The sequence below is a fragment of the Neovison vison genome, chromosome 6 (genome assembly GCF_020171115.1).
Source record: "Neovison vison isolate M4711 chromosome 6, ASM_NN_V1, whole genome shotgun sequence".
Lineage (NCBI taxonomy): Eukaryota > Metazoa > Chordata > Mammalia > Carnivora > Mustelidae > Neogale > Neogale vison.
Window position 1 is genome coordinate 130,952,249 of NC_058096.1, and position 21,092 is coordinate 130,973,340.

General features: G+C 36.8%; 1 protein-coding gene across 4 annotated transcripts in view; it reads left to right on the forward strand.

The window, feature by feature from the left end:
• Positions 1–21,092, forward strand: part of ACAD11 (acyl-CoA dehydrogenase family member 11) — a 103,704-nt gene that overhangs the window by 29,357 nt on the left and 53,255 nt on the right. For all 4 annotated transcript variants that reach the window (XR_006385040.1, XR_006385039.1, XM_044252362.1 and 1 more), the window contains exons 9-13: positions 355–481; positions 12,469–12,546; positions 13,233–13,371; positions 19,101–19,208; positions 20,610–20,708. Coding sequence is in view for 2 of the 4 variants with exons in the window: in XM_044252362.1 (XP_044108297.1) it covers positions 355–481; positions 12,469–12,546; positions 13,233–13,371; positions 19,101–19,208; positions 20,610–20,708 (551 nt within the window). In the remaining 2 variants the exon portion in view is untranslated. The remainder of the gene's footprint in view (positions 1–354; positions 482–12,468; positions 12,547–13,232; positions 13,372–19,100; positions 19,209–20,609; positions 20,709–21,092) is intronic.

Genomic DNA, 21,092 nt, shown 5'->3' on the forward strand with positions numbered 1-21,092 from the left:
GGAATATACTAAGAATAATTACTACATTTGTGTTCAGTTTCTTCACCTTCTTTTTGAGAGATTTTGATAATTGACTTTAATAAAGTTTCAAAACTATCACTGATTGAGATTGTGCCAGGCTTATGTTTTACCTACATAGTGCTTTCAGCATTAAAGTTTCCTGTTCAAAGTAAAGTGATTGTACATTTATTGCATAATATGAAAAACTTAAGAAATCCCAAAATATGCCAACTCCTGAGGGATATTTTGAAGGAGTTGGAAAGACCTCACATTATATTCAGAAATATATAATAATGATTTGGGACACCTTTGTAACTCTTTTTTTCCTTTCTTTCTTTTCTCTTTTTAATAAAGAACTTTCAGTACTACATCACCACAGATTGATACTTCCCAACAATTGTTTGTACAGAGTAAGACTGGCCAGGAAGTTCTTGCTAGGGTGAAGCATTTCATGAAACAACACATCCTTCCAGCTGAAAAGGTAAGTACTGTATAAACAAACAGAATGTATTTGTGCTCAATGACTGTTGGTGAATTATGTCTGTTATCTCTCCTTCTAGGAGTATCATGGTATCCTATCTTTGTAGTCAGTCCTTACCCATTCCCCTCCTTACATTAGCACTGAGATGCTGCAGAAGCTGATGAGATCCTAAAAGATGCCAAGGGAATGCCACAGATGAATCCTTGAAATTAAAATTCAGTCAAAGGGGATTAACTGTTGTAAAGTTGGGACTGTAAATATAGAGTAAAACATTATTTTAGGGCCATTTAAAAAGAAAAGATTTTATTTATTTATTAGAGAGCACATTTATTTGGGGGGAGGAGCAGAGGGAAAGGAGTAAGCAGACTGCGCTGAGTAGGGAGCTCTATGCTGGGCCCAGCACCACAGCCCTGAGGTCATGACCTGAGCCAAAATCAGGAGTCAGATGCCCAGCTGACTGAGCCAGCCAGGTACTCCAGGGCCTTTTCATAAGGCAGTGACTTTTAGCTTTTTTTTTTTTTGCTCCCTCTGAAAATTAAGAAAACTGTAGACTAAACAAAATGGACATAACCAAGAAATGTTGCATATCATTTCGGTCTATTCACAGATACTACTATCTCTCTCCATACAGGCTACTACTTTAAGGTGTTAAGTTTCTGTAACTTCACTGAGGGTAGTGAAGAAACATGGTGCATTCATTCATTCATTCAGTTAACATGTAATTATTAGGTACCTAATAATGGGTTAGGCATCTGGAGAGCCATCAAAAGTAAAAGAATAAGACAGAGCTAATGCTTCCACAGAGCCTACACTTTAGCACAAAAGAAAGACATTCAATAAGAGATGACAATGCTGTGAAGAAAAGGTAAAAGCTATTATGAAAATACATAAGGCAGGTGGGGCCAGGTATATGTGTGAGTTGAACACTGGTGTAGAAATTGTAAGGGTTTAATTTTAGTCCATTCCTGTCACAAGTTAGGTGGTTATGAACAAATAACTCTGACTCTCAGTGCCTTAGTCTTTCATCTGTGATGTGCATAGGTATGAGTAGATATACAGTAAATTCTCATTTCAATTTTCTGTGATTCTGAGAGCTCTAGAGCTAGACCTACAAAATCAAATAGGAAACTGAAAAAGGCCAAAATTCTTTAAACAAAAATGTTCAGAGTTGATATGTGTTTATAGAGCAGTTACTATTGTTGCTTGAACTAGATAAATAATTATCATATTTTATTTATTTTATTTTTTAAAAGATTTTATTTATTTATTTGACAGATAGAGATCACAAGTAGGCAGAGAGGCAGGCAGAGAGAGAGGGGGGAAGCAGGTTCCCTGCTGAGCAGAGAGCATGATGTGGGGCTCTATCCCAGGAGTCTGGGATCATGACCTGAGCCAAAGACAGAGACTTTACCCACTGAGCCACCCAGGTGCTCTAATTATCATATTTTTAATAAAGAACTGTCATGAGATGAATTTTGCTGACAGTGGGGCATAGCTTTTTTAGGAAAATACTACTAAAATATTGGGAAATTCGTTCTAAAATAGCCTCCTTTTAACAGGGACATGACTTTATAAGTAATACAGTGGCACTAAATTCATTGTATCTCAATAGCTGCTCTGAATCTAAATGGGCTAAATGATCCAATCAAAAGACACAAGGTTTCATATTGGATTAAAAAGCAAAATGCATCCATGTGCTGTCTGCAGCAAATTGTTCTTAGACCCAAAGACACCTCAGATTAAAAGGGAGGGCATGGAAAACCATGTATCATGGTAATGGCCATCAAAAGAAAGCTGGGGTAACAATAATCATATCAGAAAAATTAGATTTAAACCAAAGAATGTAGGGGCACCTGGTGGCTCAGTGGGTTAAAGCCTCTGCCTTCGGTTCAGGTCATGATCCCAGCATCCTGGGATGGAGCCCCGCATTGCATCGGGCTCTCTGCTCAGCAGGGAGCCTGCTTCCTCTTCTCTCTCTCTCTGCCTGCCTCTCTGCCTACTTGTGATCTCTATCTGTCAGATAAATAAATCAAACCTTTAAAAAAAAACAAAAACAAAGAATGTAATAAGAGATGAGGAAGGATACTATGTCATACTTAAAGGGCCTATCCAACAAGAAGATCTAATAATTGCAAACATTTTTGCCCCTAAAGTGGAAGCAGCCAATTAGATAAGCCAATTAATAACAAAATTAAAGAAACACATGGATAATAATACATTAATAGTGGGGGGACTTCAATACCCCACTCACAACAATGGACAGATCATCTAAGCAGAATATGAACAAGGAAACAGGGACTTTGAATGACACGCTGGACCAGATGGACTTCACAGATACATACAGAGCATCCCATCCTAAAGCAACAGATTACATATTCTTCTCAAGTGCACATGGAACATTCTCCAGAGTGGATCACATACTTGGTCACAAATCAGGTCTCAACTGATACCAAAAGATTGGGATCATCCCCTGCATATTTTCAGACCACAATGCTTTGAGACTTGACCTCAATCACAAAAGGAAATCGGGAAGGAACTCAAACACTTGGAGGTTGATGAGCATCCTATTGAGGAATGAAAGGGTCAGCCAGGAAGTTATAGAAGAACTTTTAAAAATTATGAAAACACAACTGTTCAAAACCTTTGTGATACAGCAAAGGCAGTCCTGAGAGGGAAGTACATAGCAATACAAGCCTTTCTCAAAAACTTAGAAAAGTCTCAAATACACAAACTAAATTTACACTGTAAGGAGCTGGAGAAAGAACAAGAGCTCTTCCCCTGCAAAACAAAGTAGGAGAAGAGAATTAATAAAGATTAGAGCAGAAATCAATGAAGTAGAAACTAAAAGAACAGTAAAACAGATCAATGAAACTAGAAGCTGGTTCTTCAAAAGAGTTAATAAGATCAATAAATTTCTGGCCAGACTTATCAAAAAGAAAAGAGAAAGGATTCAAACAAAATAATAGATGAAAGAGGAGAGATCACAGTCAATACCAAGGAAATACAAACAATTTTAAGGACATGTTATGAGCAACTATATGCTAACAAATGAGGCAATCTGGAAGAAATGTATGCATTCCTGGAAACTTATATACTACCAAAAGTGAAACAGGAAGAAATGGAAAACCTGAACAGGCCCTTAACCAGCAAAGAAATTGAAGCAGTAATCAAAAATCTCCCAGCAAACAAGAGTCCAGGGCCAGATGGCTTCCCAGGAGAATTCTACCAAACATTTAAAGAAGTACTAAAACCTATTCTTCTGGGGTGCCTGGGTGGCTCAGTGGATTAAGCCTCTGCCTTCAGCTCAGGTCATGATCTCAGGGTCCTGGGATCGAGCCCTGCATTGGGCTCTCTGCTCAGAGGGGGACCTGCTTCACCCTCCCCCTCTGCCTGCCTCTCTGCCTACTTGTGATCTCTGTCTGTCAAATAAATAAACAAAATCTTAAAAAAAAAAAAAAACAACCCACCATTCTTCTGAAGCTATTTCACAAAATCGAAATGGAAGGAAAACTCTCTCTATGAGGCCAGGATTACCTTGATCCCAAAACCAGACAAAGACCCCACCAAAAAAGAGAATTGCTGAACACTATCCCTAATGAACATAGATGCCAAAATTCTTACCAAGATACTAGCCAATGGAATCCAATAGTACATTAAAAGGAATATTCACCACAACCAAGTGGGATTTAGTCCTGGGCTGCAAGGGTGGTTCAACATCTGCAAATCAATCAACATGATATACAGTGTTACTAAGAGAAAGGACAAGAACCATATGATCCACTCAGTAAATGCAGAAAAAGCAATTTTGACAAAGTACAGCATCCTTTCATGATTAAAACTCTCCACAGTGTAGAGATTGAAGGAGTATACTTCAAGATCATAAAAGCCATCAGTGAAAAGCCCACAGTGAATATCATTTTTAATGGGGAGAAACTAAGAGCATTTCCCCTAAGGTTAGGAACATGGCAGGGATGTCCAATCTGACCACTGTTAGTCAACATATTACTAGAAGTTCTAGACTCAGCAATCAGACAACAAAAAGAAAAGGCATCCGAATTGTCAAAGAAGAAGTCAGACTCTCACTCTTCACAGATGACATGATACTCTATGTGGAAAACCCAAGACTCCACCACAAAGTGACTAGAGTTCATACAGCAATTCAGCAGAATGGCAGGATATAAAATCAACACACAGAAATCAATTACATTTCTGTACACAAACAATGAGACAGAAGAAAGAGAAATTAAGGAATTGATCCCACTTACAACTGCACCAAAACACATAAGATACCTAGGAATAGACTTAACCAAATAAACTTAACCATTTGTACTCTAAAAACCACAGAACATTCATGAAAGAAATTGAGAAATACACAAAGGAATGGAAAAATGTTCCATGCTCATGGATTGGAAAAACAAAAATTGTTAAAATGTCTGTGCTACCCAAAGCAGTCTACCCATTCAGTGCAATCCATATCAAAACACCATCTACTTTTTTCACAGAGCTGGAACAAATAATCCTAAATTTTGTATAGAACCAGAAAAGACCCTGAATAGCCAGAGGAATGTTGAAAAAGAAAACCAAAGCTGTGGCATCACAATCCCAGACTTCAAGCCCTATTACCAAGCTGTAATCATCAAGACAATATGGTACTGGCACAAAAACAGACACATAGATCAGTGGATCAGAATAGAGAGCCCAGAAATGGATCCTCAACTCTATGGTCCACTAATTTTTGACAGAGGAGGAAATAATGTCCAATGGAAAAAAGACAGTCTCTTCAACAAATGGTGTTGGGAAAATTGGACAGCCACATGCAGAAGAATGAGACTGGACCATTTTCTTACACCATACACAAAAATAGACTCAAAGTGGATTAAAGACCTCAATGTGAGACTGGAATCCATCAAAATCCTAGAGGAGAACACAGGCAGCAACCTCTGTGACCTTGGCCACAGCAATTTCTTGCTAGACCTGTCTCCTAAGGCAAGGGAAACAAAAGCAAAATGAATTATTGGGACTTTATCAAGATAAAAAGCTTTTGCGCACCGCAAAGGAAATAATGGACAAAACCAAGACAACTGACAGAATGGGAGAAGATATTTGCAAATGTCTTATCAGATAAAGGGCTAGTATCCAAAATCTATGAAGAACTTGTGAAACTCAACCACCAAAGAACAAATAATCCAGTCAAGAAGTGGGCAGAAGAGGTAAACAGACATTTCTCCAAAGAAGACATCTAAATGACCAACAGGCACATGTTAAATGCTCCACATCCCTTGGTAACAGGGAAATACAAATCAATACCACAATGAGATACCCCTTCACAGCTGTCAGAATGGCTGACATTATCAAGTGAGGAAACAAGATGTTGGCAAGGATGCAGAGAAGGGGGAGCCCTCTTAACTTTGTTGGTGGGACTGCAAGCTGGTGCAGCCACTCTGTAAAACAGTATGGAGGTTCCTCAGGAAGTTGAAAATAGAGCTACTGTGTGAGCCAGCAATTACACTACTAGGTATTTACCCCAAAGATACAAATGTAGTGATCTGAAAGGGCACATGCACCCCAATGTTTATAGTAGTAATGTCTACAATAGCCAAACTGTGGAAGAGCCAAGATGTCCATCAACAGATGAATGGATAAAGAAGATGTTACAGAAGATGTCTTCTATATGTAAGACATGTATATATATATGCAATGGAATATTACTTAACCATCAAAAACCTGAAATCTTGCCATTTTCAACTCATGGTCAGAACTGGAGGGAGTGAAATAAGTCAGAGAAAGACAATTATCATATGATCTCACGTGTATGTGGAATTTAGGAAACAAAACAGAAAAAAAAAAAAAAAAGGAGGCTCATAGGGAAGGGAGGGAAAAATAAAATAAGCCAAAATCAGAGAGGGAGACAAACCATGATACTCTCATCAGAGGAAACAAATTGAGGGGTGCTGGAGTGAGGGGTGTTGGGAGATGTGGTAACTGGGTAATGGACATTATGGAGGGCCAGGATGTAATTAGCACTGACTGTGTAAGACTGATGAACCACTGAACTCTGCCTCTGAAACTAATAACACCCTGTATGTTAATTAATTAAATTTAAATTTATAAAATAGCATAAAAATAGTCTCCTCTTACATGTGTTTAGTATTTAAGGTATCACTTTGGAGACTCTTTTTTTAAAATATTTTATTTATTTATTTGTTAGACCGAGATCACAAGTAGGCAGAGAGGCAGGCAGAAAGAGAGGAAGGGAAGCAGGTTCCCCGCTGAGCAGAGAGCCCAATGTGGGGCTCAATCCCAGGACTCCAGGATCATGACCTGAGTCGTCAAAGGTAGAGGCTTTAATCCACTGAGCCACCCAGGTGCCCCATGGAGACTTTTGATCTATATATACATATAGTACATATAGAATGTTGAGTTTTAAAATTCTGAACTTTTGGGTATTAAAAAAAATGCAACACTTGGTTCAGATGGCAGACCGAGTTCGGCATTTACCTGCTTTCCCTCAAATAAAATCCCATTAACATTAAAAAAAACTTTTGAAAAATGAATTAAGTTGCTAAAAGCACAAAAAAAGGAGTGGACACATCAGAGGACTAAGGTTTTGAAAAGAGAATGGGGGATGCCTGAGTGGCTAAGTCAGTTAAGTGTCCACCTTCAGCTCAGGTCCTGGTATCGAATGCTGCATTGGACTCCTTGCTCAGTGGGGGGCCTGCCTCTCCCTCTCCCTGCCCTCCCTTTTCTGAAAAACAAATAAATAAAATCTTTTTAAAAATTTATTTATTTTATAAACATATAATGTATTTTTATCCTCAGGGGTACAGGTCTGTGAATCACCAGGCTTATGCACTTCACAGCACTCACCATAGCACATACCCTCCCCAATGTCCATAACCCCTCCACCCTCTTCCTAACCCCCTCCCCTTGGCAACCCTCAGTTTGTTTTGTGAGATTGAGTCTCTTATAGTTTGTCTCCCTCCTAATCCCATTTTGTCTCATGTATTCTTTTCCTACCCCCCAAGCCCCCTACATTACATCTCCACTTCCTCATATCAGGGAGATCATATGATAGTTGTCTTTCTCTGATTGACTTATTTCACTAAGCATAACACCCTCTAGTTCCATCCATGTTATGGCAAGATTTCATTTCTTTTGATGGCTGCATAGTATTCCATTTTATATATATACCACATCTTCTTTATCCATTCATCTGTTGATGGTCATCGAGGTTCTTTCCATAGTTTGGCTATTATAGACATTGATGCTATAAACATTTGGGTGCACGTGCCCCTTCAGATCACTACGTTTTTATCTTTAGGGTAAATACCCAGTAGTGCAATTGCTGGGTCATAGAGTAGCTCTATTTTCAACTTCCTGAGGAACCTCCATGCTGTTTTCCAGAGTGGTTGTACCAGCTTGCATTCCCACCAATAGTGTAGGAGGGTTCCCCTTTCTCCGCATCCTCACCAGCGTCTCTCATTTCCTGACTTGTTAATTTTAGCCATTCTGACTGGTGTGAGGCTCAAAATCATTTTGAAATAAGAGAAGGCTATAGCACAGGTGGTAACCATTTTGTTTTGTTTTCTTTTGTTTTACAATGGAGTCCCCTGTCATGGGCTGGTATGGAGAGCAAGAGTGAGAAGGGAAAACAAAATTAAGATTTGACTGAAGAATTAACCTGTAGATGGGCTGCAGGGGTAGGTCTGTAACACCCCATGCCTAGCTGTAGCATTTGCTTCATACAGAAGGCTGCAAGAGTCCTCTAAAAAAGCAAATGATTAGACTTATCTTGGTGATCATATGACTATGTTGTACACTAGAAACAAATAGAATATTGCATGCTAACCACTCCAGTTTGAAAAAAGATAAAATGAAAAACAAAGTGAGGAAATTGAGGCCCAGAGATGTTAAACAGTTTGCCTAAATCAAAGAGAAGGAAGCCAGTGTGGAACACTATGGAAAACCTGAACTTAGAGCATGTGTTCTAGATTCAGACTTTGCGTAAATTCTACCCTCAAAAAATACTTCCTTCAGACATTCAGCAAACATTGAGCACCTCTCTGTGCTGGTCAGTGTACTTGATGGTAGGGACATGATGATATTAAGTCTTATTAAGCATGATGATATTATGCCAGGAAGACAAGTTACTCTCTTCACAGTCAAATGGGAGAGAGACAGTGAATCAACACTAGTTATTATATTAAGAATTTACTCCTCTGCCAGATACTATGCCAAGAGCTTGAAGTGTAGTAACTTATGTAATCCTTGTAGCAGGGGTACAATTACTACTCTGGCTTGAAAATGAGTCAGAGAATATTTAAACTATGAGTAATAAACTTAGAACTCTAAAAAAAAAAATTGCCTATTCCAAGAAGCCAGGATTTCACATGAGGGTTAGTGCTCTAGAATCCTCTATTTTGGGGGCTTTTAAAAAAAAAATAGGGGTTTGGTGTAAACCCCAGCTTGCCTATCAACCTGCCTGATTTCTGCCTGCTCACCCTAAAATGAAACATATTTGTTGACATGCTTTGCCTGGAATCAGCCGACTATTCAAAGGAGAGGGCAGAATTAGCAGAAGAAACCATGTGGTCTTGCTCTTTCTTTTATAAATGTGAATGGGAAATCAAGGGATACATGAAGCAGAGAAAAGAAGTATCACAAGTTGGGTTGTGATATCTGGTAAACTTAATATTATGCAGCTATTAAAATATTTACAAAGAATTTTCAATCTAGGGATGCCTCAGTTGCTCAGATGATTGAGCATCTGCCTTGGTTCAGGTTATGGTCTCCAGATCCTGGGATCAAGCCCTGAGTAGGGCTCCTGGCTCAGCGGGAGTCTACTTCTGCCTCTTCCCCTGATCATGCTCTCTCCCTGTATTTCTCTGCCTCAGATGAATAAATTTTAAAAGTTTTTCAATGTAAAAGAAAATGCTTTATTATAAGTTTAAAAAAAAAAGCAATCTATAGCTTTAACAGAAGATTGTCAATATTTCTGTGGCAAGGAAAGCTACAGTAATTTTGTCTTTGCAGATAGTTCAAATCTAGAATATATCCATGCCTAATAACATGGGCTTTTTCTTTCATTAAAAATCATAAACCAGGATACCCGGCTGGCACAGTCATCGGGGCATGCAAGTCTTGATCTTGGGATTGTGGGTTTGAGTCCCATATTGGGTATAGAGACTACTTAAAAATAAAATCTTAAAAAATAAAATATTAAACACAAAAATCTTAAGCCAACATCTGTAAAAATGTTTTATCATGTAGAATGATTTTGAGCAATACTAATCCTTGTCTGTGAACATATACATTTGAAATGATACCTGGAGAAAAGTGATTAACTTTTTCAAAATAGGAGGGAGAAAGCCTATAAAATCCTATCCAGTATTATAACTAAGTTTATAAATATTAAAAGTCGGATCTAGAAAACAAGATAATGTCATATGATACACCAGTATTTTAACAGTATACATCTTTAGTAAGACCATTGATGACTTTTTCTCAATACTTTTACAATTTTTCTAATTTTTATAATGGGAAAAAATAAGCTTTATTTAAACTACTCTAATGACCTTTGATATTCCTTGGATTTCATAAAGTAAGAACATTAAGAACCCAATATCTATGAAAGTGTTAAAAGGCAGTTTTTCCTATTTAAAATGGGTAAGGAGGGGGCCTGGGTGGCTCAGTCAATTAAGCACCCAGCTCTTGACTTTAGCTCAGATCATGATCTTAGGGTCATAAGATCAAACCCCGCATTGGGCTCACACTGGGTGTGGAGCCTGCTTAAGATTATCTCTCTCCCTCTCTGTACCTCTGCCCAACCACCACATGTGCATACTCTCTCTCTAAAAAAATAAATAAATAAAATGGATAAGAAGTCCTAAAAAATATAATTTAATACAAGAACTAGCAACATAGTCTTGAGAATACACTTACAATATAAAGATAACATTAGTCATATTTTCCTCTTAAGTGTAATGTACTATTAAAGAGCTATTGTTTTTTTCTAATAGACAACTTTAAGGTGTCTATTATATTACAAAATTATTTGTAGGCCCAGATTTAAGATTCTGAACTAACATACTGCAAAGCAGTATCTCAGTAAGTTATGAGGAAGTTAGATGTTAAAGGTGCTATTTGGGGGGAATCGATTAGGCATCAAGTGTATTTTCTGCTTTCTCCTTTCACCAATATACTGTTTTTCATACTCTAAGAACTAAAGAAACCCTCTTTATAATGAGATTTTACATTAATTCTGACTTCTACCACAATACAAACAGATTTTGCAAATCTCTAAATGGATAGACTTTAGAACAGGAAGTATTAAATCACACAAATTTTTTAAATAATTATGTAAACATTGGGTGATTTAATTTCTCAGAACTCTAGTATCATAAAGAGGTAGTCACAGATGAGGAATTTGTAAATGTATTGCATAATATATTATAGCATTGACTGTTTCTACTGCAGTACAAGGGATGGACATAATAAACAACCCTAAACAGGAAACTTCCAATTCAACTGACTTCCTGACAGAAATGATGAATGCTCTTCATCCTGGTGAAAAAGAGCTGTCCTTTGTCTTCTTGTAGTTTTCACTAAATACATCATTTCCCTAGACTAGCCATGCTTAATAAAAAGAACAGTTTTGTGTATTATATGACTATAAAGGAGTGGAACAATTTTAGAAAATAATTTTGTAATGTGGCCTTGTGACTGTAGTCACAGATTTTAATTTATAATTCTAGCATAAGTAAAAAAAATTAGGTATAGAGATTCTGTAACAGCAAAATATTGGAAAATGCCTTCCCAATCCATATTTTAGTTCATCTTGATTATTTTAGTTGCACAAATTAGTGATTATTATTACTGTTTGGTGTGGCTAGTTTTTAATTTATATTTACCCATGTATTTACCACTTTATTTACTGTTTCTTCTTGCAACTCAGATATTTCTTTTAGGATCAAGTTCCTTTAATGAGAATCTGCTAATAACCTTTTCTTTGATTTTTTTTTTCTTTTTATTTTCCTTTTTTGCTCAAGAGAGGGAAGTAATGATTCTGATTCTGATTCTCTCTGTTTCTTTATCTCTAATGCCTTTATTTTGCCCTAATTCTTGAAAGATTGTCTTATTAGACATAGAATTCTAGGTGGACAGTTATTTTCTCTTAGCAACTGAAGACATTAAAACACTGATTTCTGCCTTCATTTGTTGTACTGGGAATTCAGTTCTCAATTGTTTATAAGAACCACTGCTTGAATTTTTAAATTTAATTAATGTGTTTTTTCTTTTCCTCAAGTTGCTTTTGATTCTTTTACCTTTTTGTTGTCCTTTTTCAAATTTGGCCAATTTTGATAACCTTTGTCATACTTTTAATTCCTTCCTTTATTCTTTAAATCTATTGGACACAAATACTTTATTCTACATATGACTTTTTTTTTTTTTTTTTTGTCTGTAGTCTTTGGGGAGTGTGATTCAGTTTTGTTACACTGTTAGTTTTGCTAATTTTTGCTAATGGTAGCTTGAAACAAGTACTTTAGTAACACCTGAAGAGTCAGGCTTTTTTATTTCTGGCCCCTGAGGAATTTCCTTATTGTTCTTCCAGCACAGCTATTCATTACGTGTATTTTTTTTTTTCATTATTTTAAATATTTTCTCTGGCATTCTTAGTTGTGCTACTTTGAGAGGGGTTCCTATGACTACCCAGTGAGCTATATTGCTAAAAAGGGAACACTAAATCTTGGTACAAGATTTTGGAAGTCTGTTATCTAATATCAAGGTAGCATAATTTTGTGAGCAAGAAACCTCTAAATTTGTTTATACTCCTGTATCTGGTTTTGGAAAGAAATATTACTAATTTAATAGCAGTTTGAAAAGCTTCTTCATCTAAATAGGTTTACTTTGGATATTTGCAGTTTGTGGCATTATTTACTTTGTATTAACTTTAGCTAATGAACTTTTTTTCTTATTATTACTTTAAGGAAGTAATTGAGTTCTACATTCAAAATGAAAATTCAGCGGACAGATGGAAAAAACCTTTAGTGATTGATAAACTTAAGGTAAGAAAAACAAGAAAGCATTTAATGTTGGAAAATGAATATGCAGATGTTTTTTGAAACCTTAGTTTGTCATTGCTGTTGTTGTTATATATATGGAGAATAAATATATCAGTAATAACTTTTTAAAAAGAAAGTTAAGAACAGAACCTATAGTATACAAAGTAGGTTACATAGCATTTTGTATGTGGTATGTGATGACGATAACTTCTTACAGCTATTGAAAGAAAAAATATGATCAACAGCACTCACTACCATCTGTTGCAAAATTACAATAGAAGTCAAGCAGAACATTTGTTCCACATGCACTTCGTCTAAATTTCATGCTTTTAAATCCTAACCACAACACACATAAGAAATTAAAATATACACAATAGTATGTTTGGCATACTTAGACTCAAATGTGGGAGATTCTGTAATAACTATAATTCAGTAAGAGGTACTCAGGAAAGCAATTTTAGTTTTTCAGCCAAATCTAAGGAAACTTGGAGAAAAGGGCATTTCTTTAACAGGAAATTGTTGATTCTAATGAGATAGTAACTATTTGGTTTTAGGTAAGGTAAATAAAACAAGTAACTTCATAAGTGTTTTTAAGTTGCAAGAAGCATAAATAGCAGTATCTTTTAAAAATAAACTATTTTAGTGCATGGTAAATTATGATCACTCTGGCATATTCATCACCTTGACAGGAAATGGCCAAAGCAGAAGGCCTCTGGAACTTGTTTTTGCCAGCTGTGAGTGGTCTCAGCCAGGTGGACTATGCCTTGATTGCTGAAGAAACAGGAAAATGCTTTTTTGCTCCAGATGTCTTTAACTGCCAAGCACCAGGTTACTATATTATTTAAAAACAGAACTTTCTCGGGGCGCTTGGGTGGCTCAGTGGGTTAAGGCCTCTGCTTTCAGCTCAGGTCATGATCCCAGGGTCCTGGGATTGAGCCCCACATTGGGCTCTCTGCTCAGCGGGGAGCCTGCTTCCCCTTCTCTTTCTGCCTGCCTCTCTGCCTACTCTCTCTGTCAAATAAATAAATAAAATCTTTTAAAAAAAATAAAAAACAAAAAACCCCCAGAACTTTCTCAGATATTCTGAGCAGTGTTTGAAATTCCTCTATTTTAAGACAAGAAGTTTTTCTACACAAAGTCATTGGTTTATAAACTTTGCAATTTTATTTTATAAACGTCTGCAATTTTATTTCTCAGTTACTTTGATTTAGATATTTTTAAAAATGGATCTGATATTCTCACTGGCTTATCCTTTTGTTAAACATCATTGCATCATTGCATTCTATTAGTGAATAGAAGCCACCTCCAGAGGTACTGGCAATATAAAGATTACAACTTCACAATTGGATCTTCAATATTTATATGGCTAATTGGAATGGATCGAGAGTTCCAGATCTTGGTTAGCCTCACTGTCTCTCCATTTCTTCACCAGTTTGGTTTTTTTTTAAGTTTTTAAACATTTATTTAAGTAAACTCTACACTCAACATGGGACTCTAACTCATAACCCTGAGATCAAAAGTCACACACTCTTATAAGTGAGCCATCCAGGTGCTCCTATTCACCAGTTATTTATTGATTACTTACTATGTGCCAAGCAGTCTTCTAGATCCTTGGGATGTATCAAAGAATAAAATACACAAAGATTCTTGCCCTCGTGGAGCTGATGTTCTAATGGAGGGAGACAGAAATAAATAATAAATATTATAAGTAAGTAAATTATGTAGTCAGTTTGAAGGTGAAAAGTGCTTTGGGGGGAAAAAACCCCAGCAGGGTAGGGCAACGTTGGAATGCTGAGGAACAAGAAATGCAAATTACAATTTAACATGGAATGATGAGGTTGGGCCTTACTGAGAAAATGATATTCGATAAAGACTTAAAAAAAGCATGAAATTTAGCTATGTTGTTATCTTGGGAAGGAATTTCCATAGCAGAGGAAACAGAAATTGCATAGACCCTAAGGCAAGAGTATGATTGGTGTATTCCAAGAAGAGTCAAGGAACTCTGCATAGTTGGGAGAATAGTAAGAGAAGATATCAGAGAGTAAAGGGCCTTATGGGGCAGGTAAGGGCTTATACCTCCTATGAACGGGGAAGCCATGGGAGATTTGACCAGAGCAGTGACAAGATGTTATATCAGTTTTAAAAGAATCGCTTTGACGACTGTATTAGGAATTAACAAAAGGAGGGAAGGAAGGAAGCAGGGAGTCTGTTGTAATAATCCTCGTTAGAGATGATGGGGATTTGTTCTAGGGTGGTAGCAGTAGGTGAGAAGTAGAAAGATTCTAAATATATTCTGAAGGAAGAGGAAAGAGGAACTCAAGGATGCCTGCAAAGATTCTGGCATGAAAAATTGGAAGGGTAAAGGAAGGAGGCCAACTTTTCTTTAAAAATGTAATAGAAGGGGGTGCCCGGGTGGCTCAGTTACGTATCTGCTGTCAGCTCAGGTCATAATCTCAGGGTCCTGGGATGAAGGCCTGTAGGGCTGTCTACTCAGCAGGAAGTCTGCTTCTCCCTCTCTCTTTGTGTTCTCTCTCTCTCAAATAAATAAATAAAAGTCTAAAAATTTTTTTGTTTAAAAGGTCATATGGAACAGATAAACTGTACTGTGTCTATAGAAGATGTTTTCGAACATGGATTTGTCAAAGAACTCACTAAGGAACTTTAAAAAAAAAACAAAAACAGACTCTAGACTCCATCCCTGTAGATTTGGTTCAGTAGGTCTAGGTTAGACCCAGGGAATATCTTGTCTTTTTTCCTCCTAGTTTCTCTAGTTACTCTGTTGCTCCCACTCAAGGACCAACATTTAATTTGTTATAGAAGGATGATGGTATAATATCCTATATTGTCACTGAACAAGTTGGACCTCAGTATTGCCTTTTGTGCTCATTATACGGCCCTGCTGCTAAAGCTCTCCCAAAAAGAGTTAATGAAGGTTGGAACTACCAAAAATAAGTATTTGGATATCTGAGAGAAGACGCACTCTGGTTGCATAGTAAAGTGTTTGGACAGTGGACTTTGACTCTCATTTATTTGAAACCATTAAGGTAGCTATAAACTTCTGATGTTGGTTGAATTTATCCCTGGTGGTTTTCCTTCTTCAAATCACCAGTTTATCAAATTACTGCTCTACTACATTTTAATCCAGTAATGAGGCTACTGATAGAAATCTATCAAAGAATTTCTAAAGATTTCGTCTCTTTTATGTGAAGCTATTACTGTATAGGTGGCATAATTTTGTGGAAGGAGAACTGGTAGTCTTTTGCTTAAAATTTTTTTTATTGCTACTTATACTAAGAAATACAATTTATATTGTGACCCAATATGTAGCATATGTAGTTGTACATGTATGTTCATGGATGGATGGATGGATTGACCAAGGGACTTGGGGATAAGAAATGAGAGGCTTATATATTACTGAAAAAGGGTTTCATGAAATAATAATTTCCTTTATTACATACAGTATATTCAGATATTTTCCAGTGAGTCTAGTCAAATCTAATATGTTCTATTTTGATCTATTTTTTAGAGAATGGTAGCCATATTCCATTAAATTGATTTCATGACATACTAACAGGTCATAATAAGGTTATAAAATATAACTAATAGTTTACAATATTTTCATAATATAAAAAATAATGCTATAGAAGACTTCCTTTGCATACACAGCTCTGCCACTATTTTCTCCATTTGACCCATGAACTCCCTTTTCACTTGAAGATCATTTGCCTAGCATTAAAAATTCTAGTATTAAAATTTCATGAGTCTATCAGTTGTACTCTCTAAATGATATCACCAAACTGCTGAAATTTAAAAAGTGGCCAGGAAAATACATTTTCTTTGGCCAGAGTATGATTAACAAACAAGGATGTATAAAACCATAAGTAGAAAACTAGGCGTTTTTCTTTAAAAAAAAAAAAAGAAAGAAAGAAAACTAGGCGTTTTTCCTTTGTAGTGGAGATATCTTCATGAAGGCCTTAGGACATTGTGTATCGGAGCATTTCCGAAACAGAAAAAGAAGGGAATATAACAGATGTTAATTAAATACTTTGGGAGGTTTCTTAAGTATAAAAGATGAATTTCTACTCAAGCTTTCCAAATAGTTCTAAAAGCTTAGGGAAAACATATGTAGTCTTCCAATTTGCCTTTTTTTTCCCTTCACAAAGTATACAATATTGTATATTAGAATGTTGAAAATAGCAATTTTAATTTTATAGCTATACTAGAACATTTGGAGGGCCTATGGGCTGATTTGGGGGAGGGTAATTTTTTGTAGAACTAATTTATCCAGGCTTTTTCCCAACCCATAAATGATAGCTTCGTTTTGCCAGCTTCTCAGAACAAACTGACAATTTTTGAAAGATCTTAGTCAATATTTACCTCATTTGAACTATAACAAGAAACAGTGAATTTAAAATAAGCGAAGAAAATAGTGAGCTTCATTAATTATAACTCAAGACTCATTTTTTCTCTCAGCCAAAAAGAATTTTAAACTAATGTTAATCTATTAGGAATTTTGTGCAATTTAATATAACTTTGGCTCTGTTGGTAGTGTCTGGACAGACTGCAAACACATTTTGAGAGACTTAACTTGGATTTAACTCCATTTTCATAGGCATATCAGTGACTGTCCTTTAAGTCATGTTTAAAGCTGATATTGAAAACTTCTTGAAAATCTTGTAAATAATTGGGGCACCTAGGTGGTTCATTCTGTTAAGTGTCTGAGTCTTGATTCCAGCTGAGGTCATGAACTCAGGGTTGTAGGATCAAGCCCTGTGTTAGGTTCCCTGCTCAGCGAGGAGTCTGATTGAGATTCTCTCTCTCCCTTTCCTTCTGTCCCACCACCACACAGTCCCTCACCCTCTCTCTAAAATAAAATAAATAAATCATTTTCGAAAAATCTTATGATGAGTGGGATGCCTGGGTGGCTCAGTTGGTTGAACATCTGCCTTCAGGTCAGGTCATGATCCCAGAGGCCTGGGATCGCATCCTGCATTGGACTCCTTGCTCAGCGAGGAGCCTGCTTCTCCCTCTGCCTGCTGCTCACCCTGCATGTGCACTTGCTTTCTCTCGCTCTGATAAATAAATAATAAATAAGTTCTTTAAAAAATAAAAATAAATAAATCTTGCGAGTAATCAGTTTTCAAGGGAAAGGTTTTAAATAGTATTTTTTTTAGAAGTTTGATAGGAACAAATATCGGAGAAAAGCCCCTAGAGTGTTTTGCTCCATGGCAGGTATAAAGCATTCTTTTTTATATGAGAGTGATAGTAGTGTATCAGTTACCGAACAATGCCCTCTGAGGGTTGGAAAGGGTCTTTGAAGTTATCTGCTGTCATTTTCTATCGGGGATTCTGTGTTTATCATTCTTGAGATACCACCTAGTGCTTTCCTAGATGGGAGGGGGTGCACAATAGTAAGAACAATGGTAGAGGTAAGGAGACAATAATTACTCTCTGAGTTCAGAGGAAGGAGGTATTTCTGACTGTGTAGTCAGAGATTCTTCACGGTGGAAGTGGCTCAAAAGCAGAAATTTTACTTAGGAATGATGGGTAGAATTGGACTTGAGAGAAGGTTTGGCACAGGCAAACAGGCGAAAGGTAGAGAGCACAGTGTATGTTCGAGGAACAGGAGTCTCAGCAATGGAGTCTCAGTAGAGCATGGAATGATAATTGTTCTCCAGGAGCATTGCAGTCACTCCTAGCAAAGCATATTTGCAAGAAAGCAGGGAAAGATTAAGACCGTGAATTGTGGGGCACCTGGGTGGCTCAGTGGGTTAAGCCGCTGCCTTCCGCTCAGGTCATGATCTCAGGGTCCTGGGATCGAGTCCCACATCGGGCTCTCTGCTCAGCAGGGAGCCTGCTTCCCTCTCTCTCTCTCTCTCTGCCTGCCTCTCTGCCTACTTGTGATCTTTCTCTGTCAAATAAATAAATAAATAATCTTAAAAAAAAAAAAGAAGACAGTGAATTGTTTTCCTTCGTCCTAAATGAGTCAGACCTCATTAAAGCCATGTTTTATTGGGATGAAGCGGAAAAGTATCGTAATTCAACACAAATTGAATAAATATGCACCAAATGCCATATATTTATAATAATTATTCATGGAATACCTTCATTATAAATTATATTTACTATTATGTTTCAAAATATTTTTGTAAGCAAATGTTTACTTTAAAAAGATACATGTAGGGGCGCCTGGGTGGCTCAGTGGGTTAAAGCCTCTGCCTTTGGCCCAGGTCATGATCTCAGGGTCCTGGGATCAAGCCCCACATCAGGCTCTCTGCTCAGCAGGGAGCCTGCTTCCCCCCCACCCCCGCCTGCCTCTCTGCCTACTCGTGATCTCTGTCTGTCAAATAAATAAGTAAAATCTTAAAAAAAAAAAAAAAGAAAAGAAAGAAAGAAAACAACTTGGGAAAACATAACAATGCAATTAAAGCCAAATAAATTATTAAAAAAAAAAGATACATGTATATAATTCCAACATAAAGTTTGGATTTCATATTGGTAAATTTTTAAACACCAAAGAAATGTTTTGTTTTGTTTTGTTTTTTTATTACATACAGACACAGGGAACATGGAGGTCCTCCACCTATATGGAAGTAAAGAGCAGAAGCAGCAGTGGCTTGAGCCTCTTCTTCAAGGGAACATTGCCTCTTGCTTCTGTATGACAGGTAAAAGCAAATCATGGTTCTCCCCTTGTGCAGTCAGTCATCCTGGAGTTATTATGGATAAGCTAAAATGAAAGAGTGGCTCTGTGTTTCAGGCAAATTTGCCTATGGACAGAGATGAGCATGTGCTTGTTTTGAGCCCTATTTCAAATTTTGGCATTTTTAAATGTGCAGAATCAAATTGCCCTCCCCTTTGGGAGGATACCCAGTGATGTTTTCTGATAGTCTACTTTAAGCATTTAGCAGCAGAGTAAACCTAACTTCATAATCTTTTGACTTGCATTTCTAAAATTGCCATGTACGTATATTTAATATCTTTTTTACCCTTATGTATGAAATATTTGTCTTTGTAATAATTTTTACTGATAGTTACAAAATACAACTGATAGTTACAAAACAGAAAAATAGACCATTCACCAGGGCTGATCACATAGTTCAAATTATGATCATGTAGGGAAGTAAAATTAGGACCATGTTAAAAATGGGTTTGGTACCATTTGTACATAGGAAACAGCAGGTAAGAATTTTTCAAAGGAAAAAGTCATTATTATATAGTTGAGCTTAGAATTAAACTAAATGTCATCTGGCCATAATTTTAGCCACACTTAAAAGTCTTTTATAACATTGTATGTATTTGTAATAGGAAAACTGATCTCCATTTAAAATTGGTGAGAGGAATTTATTGAACATCTGCAGTGACATGTTATCTTCAAACCACTAATTGGAGGTTACAAAATAAGTACACAGCACCCTTTCTAGTTTTAGAAATAGAGTGCACAAAATATCTGAAGGACCCATTTAAAAGAGCAACATATTAGCAAGTGCAGATGACTACAAATGATGATGACAGATGACTAGCCTGCACATTTTGAAATGCCATACAGTAAAGCAGTTGTGTAAGGGTGTCCCATGGAAAACTTTCTGAAGAAATTGTGTTGATCAGTCTTTACAGAATGCAGAATAAGTCAGTGAAAGCATTCCTGATGGGATTTGCAAGGCAGGGTTGGAAACTGTCTAAGATAGTAAACTACATGGTGGGGAAATCTGGCTTGCAAATATTTAGTATTTAGTAGATTTCTATTGTGGACAATAAACAACAGTATATTTAATCTACTTTTGATAATTGGAGAAAGGATTGAGTAAGTTACCTTGAATCATGCATCAGTGAGGAAGCCAAGAACACAATTCAGATTGCTGATCGCCAGTGTTCACAATTCATTCATTCATTCTTCCAGTGCACATTTACTGAGTACCTACTTATGTAGGTTTTAGGAGAACTAGGGTGGAAGGGGTAAGGATAGAACATGCCTCTATCCTCAAAGAGTTCACATTTCCTTATCTAAAATCTCTTTTGTAAACTGATGATGTCTGATGCCTGTAAATTCAACCTTTGCTTATTTATAGAGCCCAGTGTAGCTTCGAGTGATGCCACAAATATTCAATGTAGCATCCAACGAGATGGAGATAGCTATGTAATTAATGGCAAGAAATGGTGGAGCAGTGGTGAGTATTCAGATCCATCCTTTGTCCCAGGTGCTGTGCTAGAAGAATATGATACATAATTATTAGTTTCACCCCATTCTTTAAATTCTGGCTTTGAAGGCATATTCAAATTTAGAAATACTTGATTAAAAAAAAGTAATTTTTAAAAAATACTTATTTTGGCAAGAGGGAGAGAGGGCAGGGGTGGGGGTTAGGACAGAGGCACAGGGAGAGGGAGAGAGAAACTCTAAGCAGACTTCATGCTGAGTGCAGAGCCCAACGTAGGGATTGATCTTAACGACCCCAAGATCACTAGCTGAGCCAAAACCAAGAGCCAGAGGCTCAACCAATAGTGCCACACAGGTGCCCCCAAAAAAAGTAATTTTAAGATAACCTATCTTGACT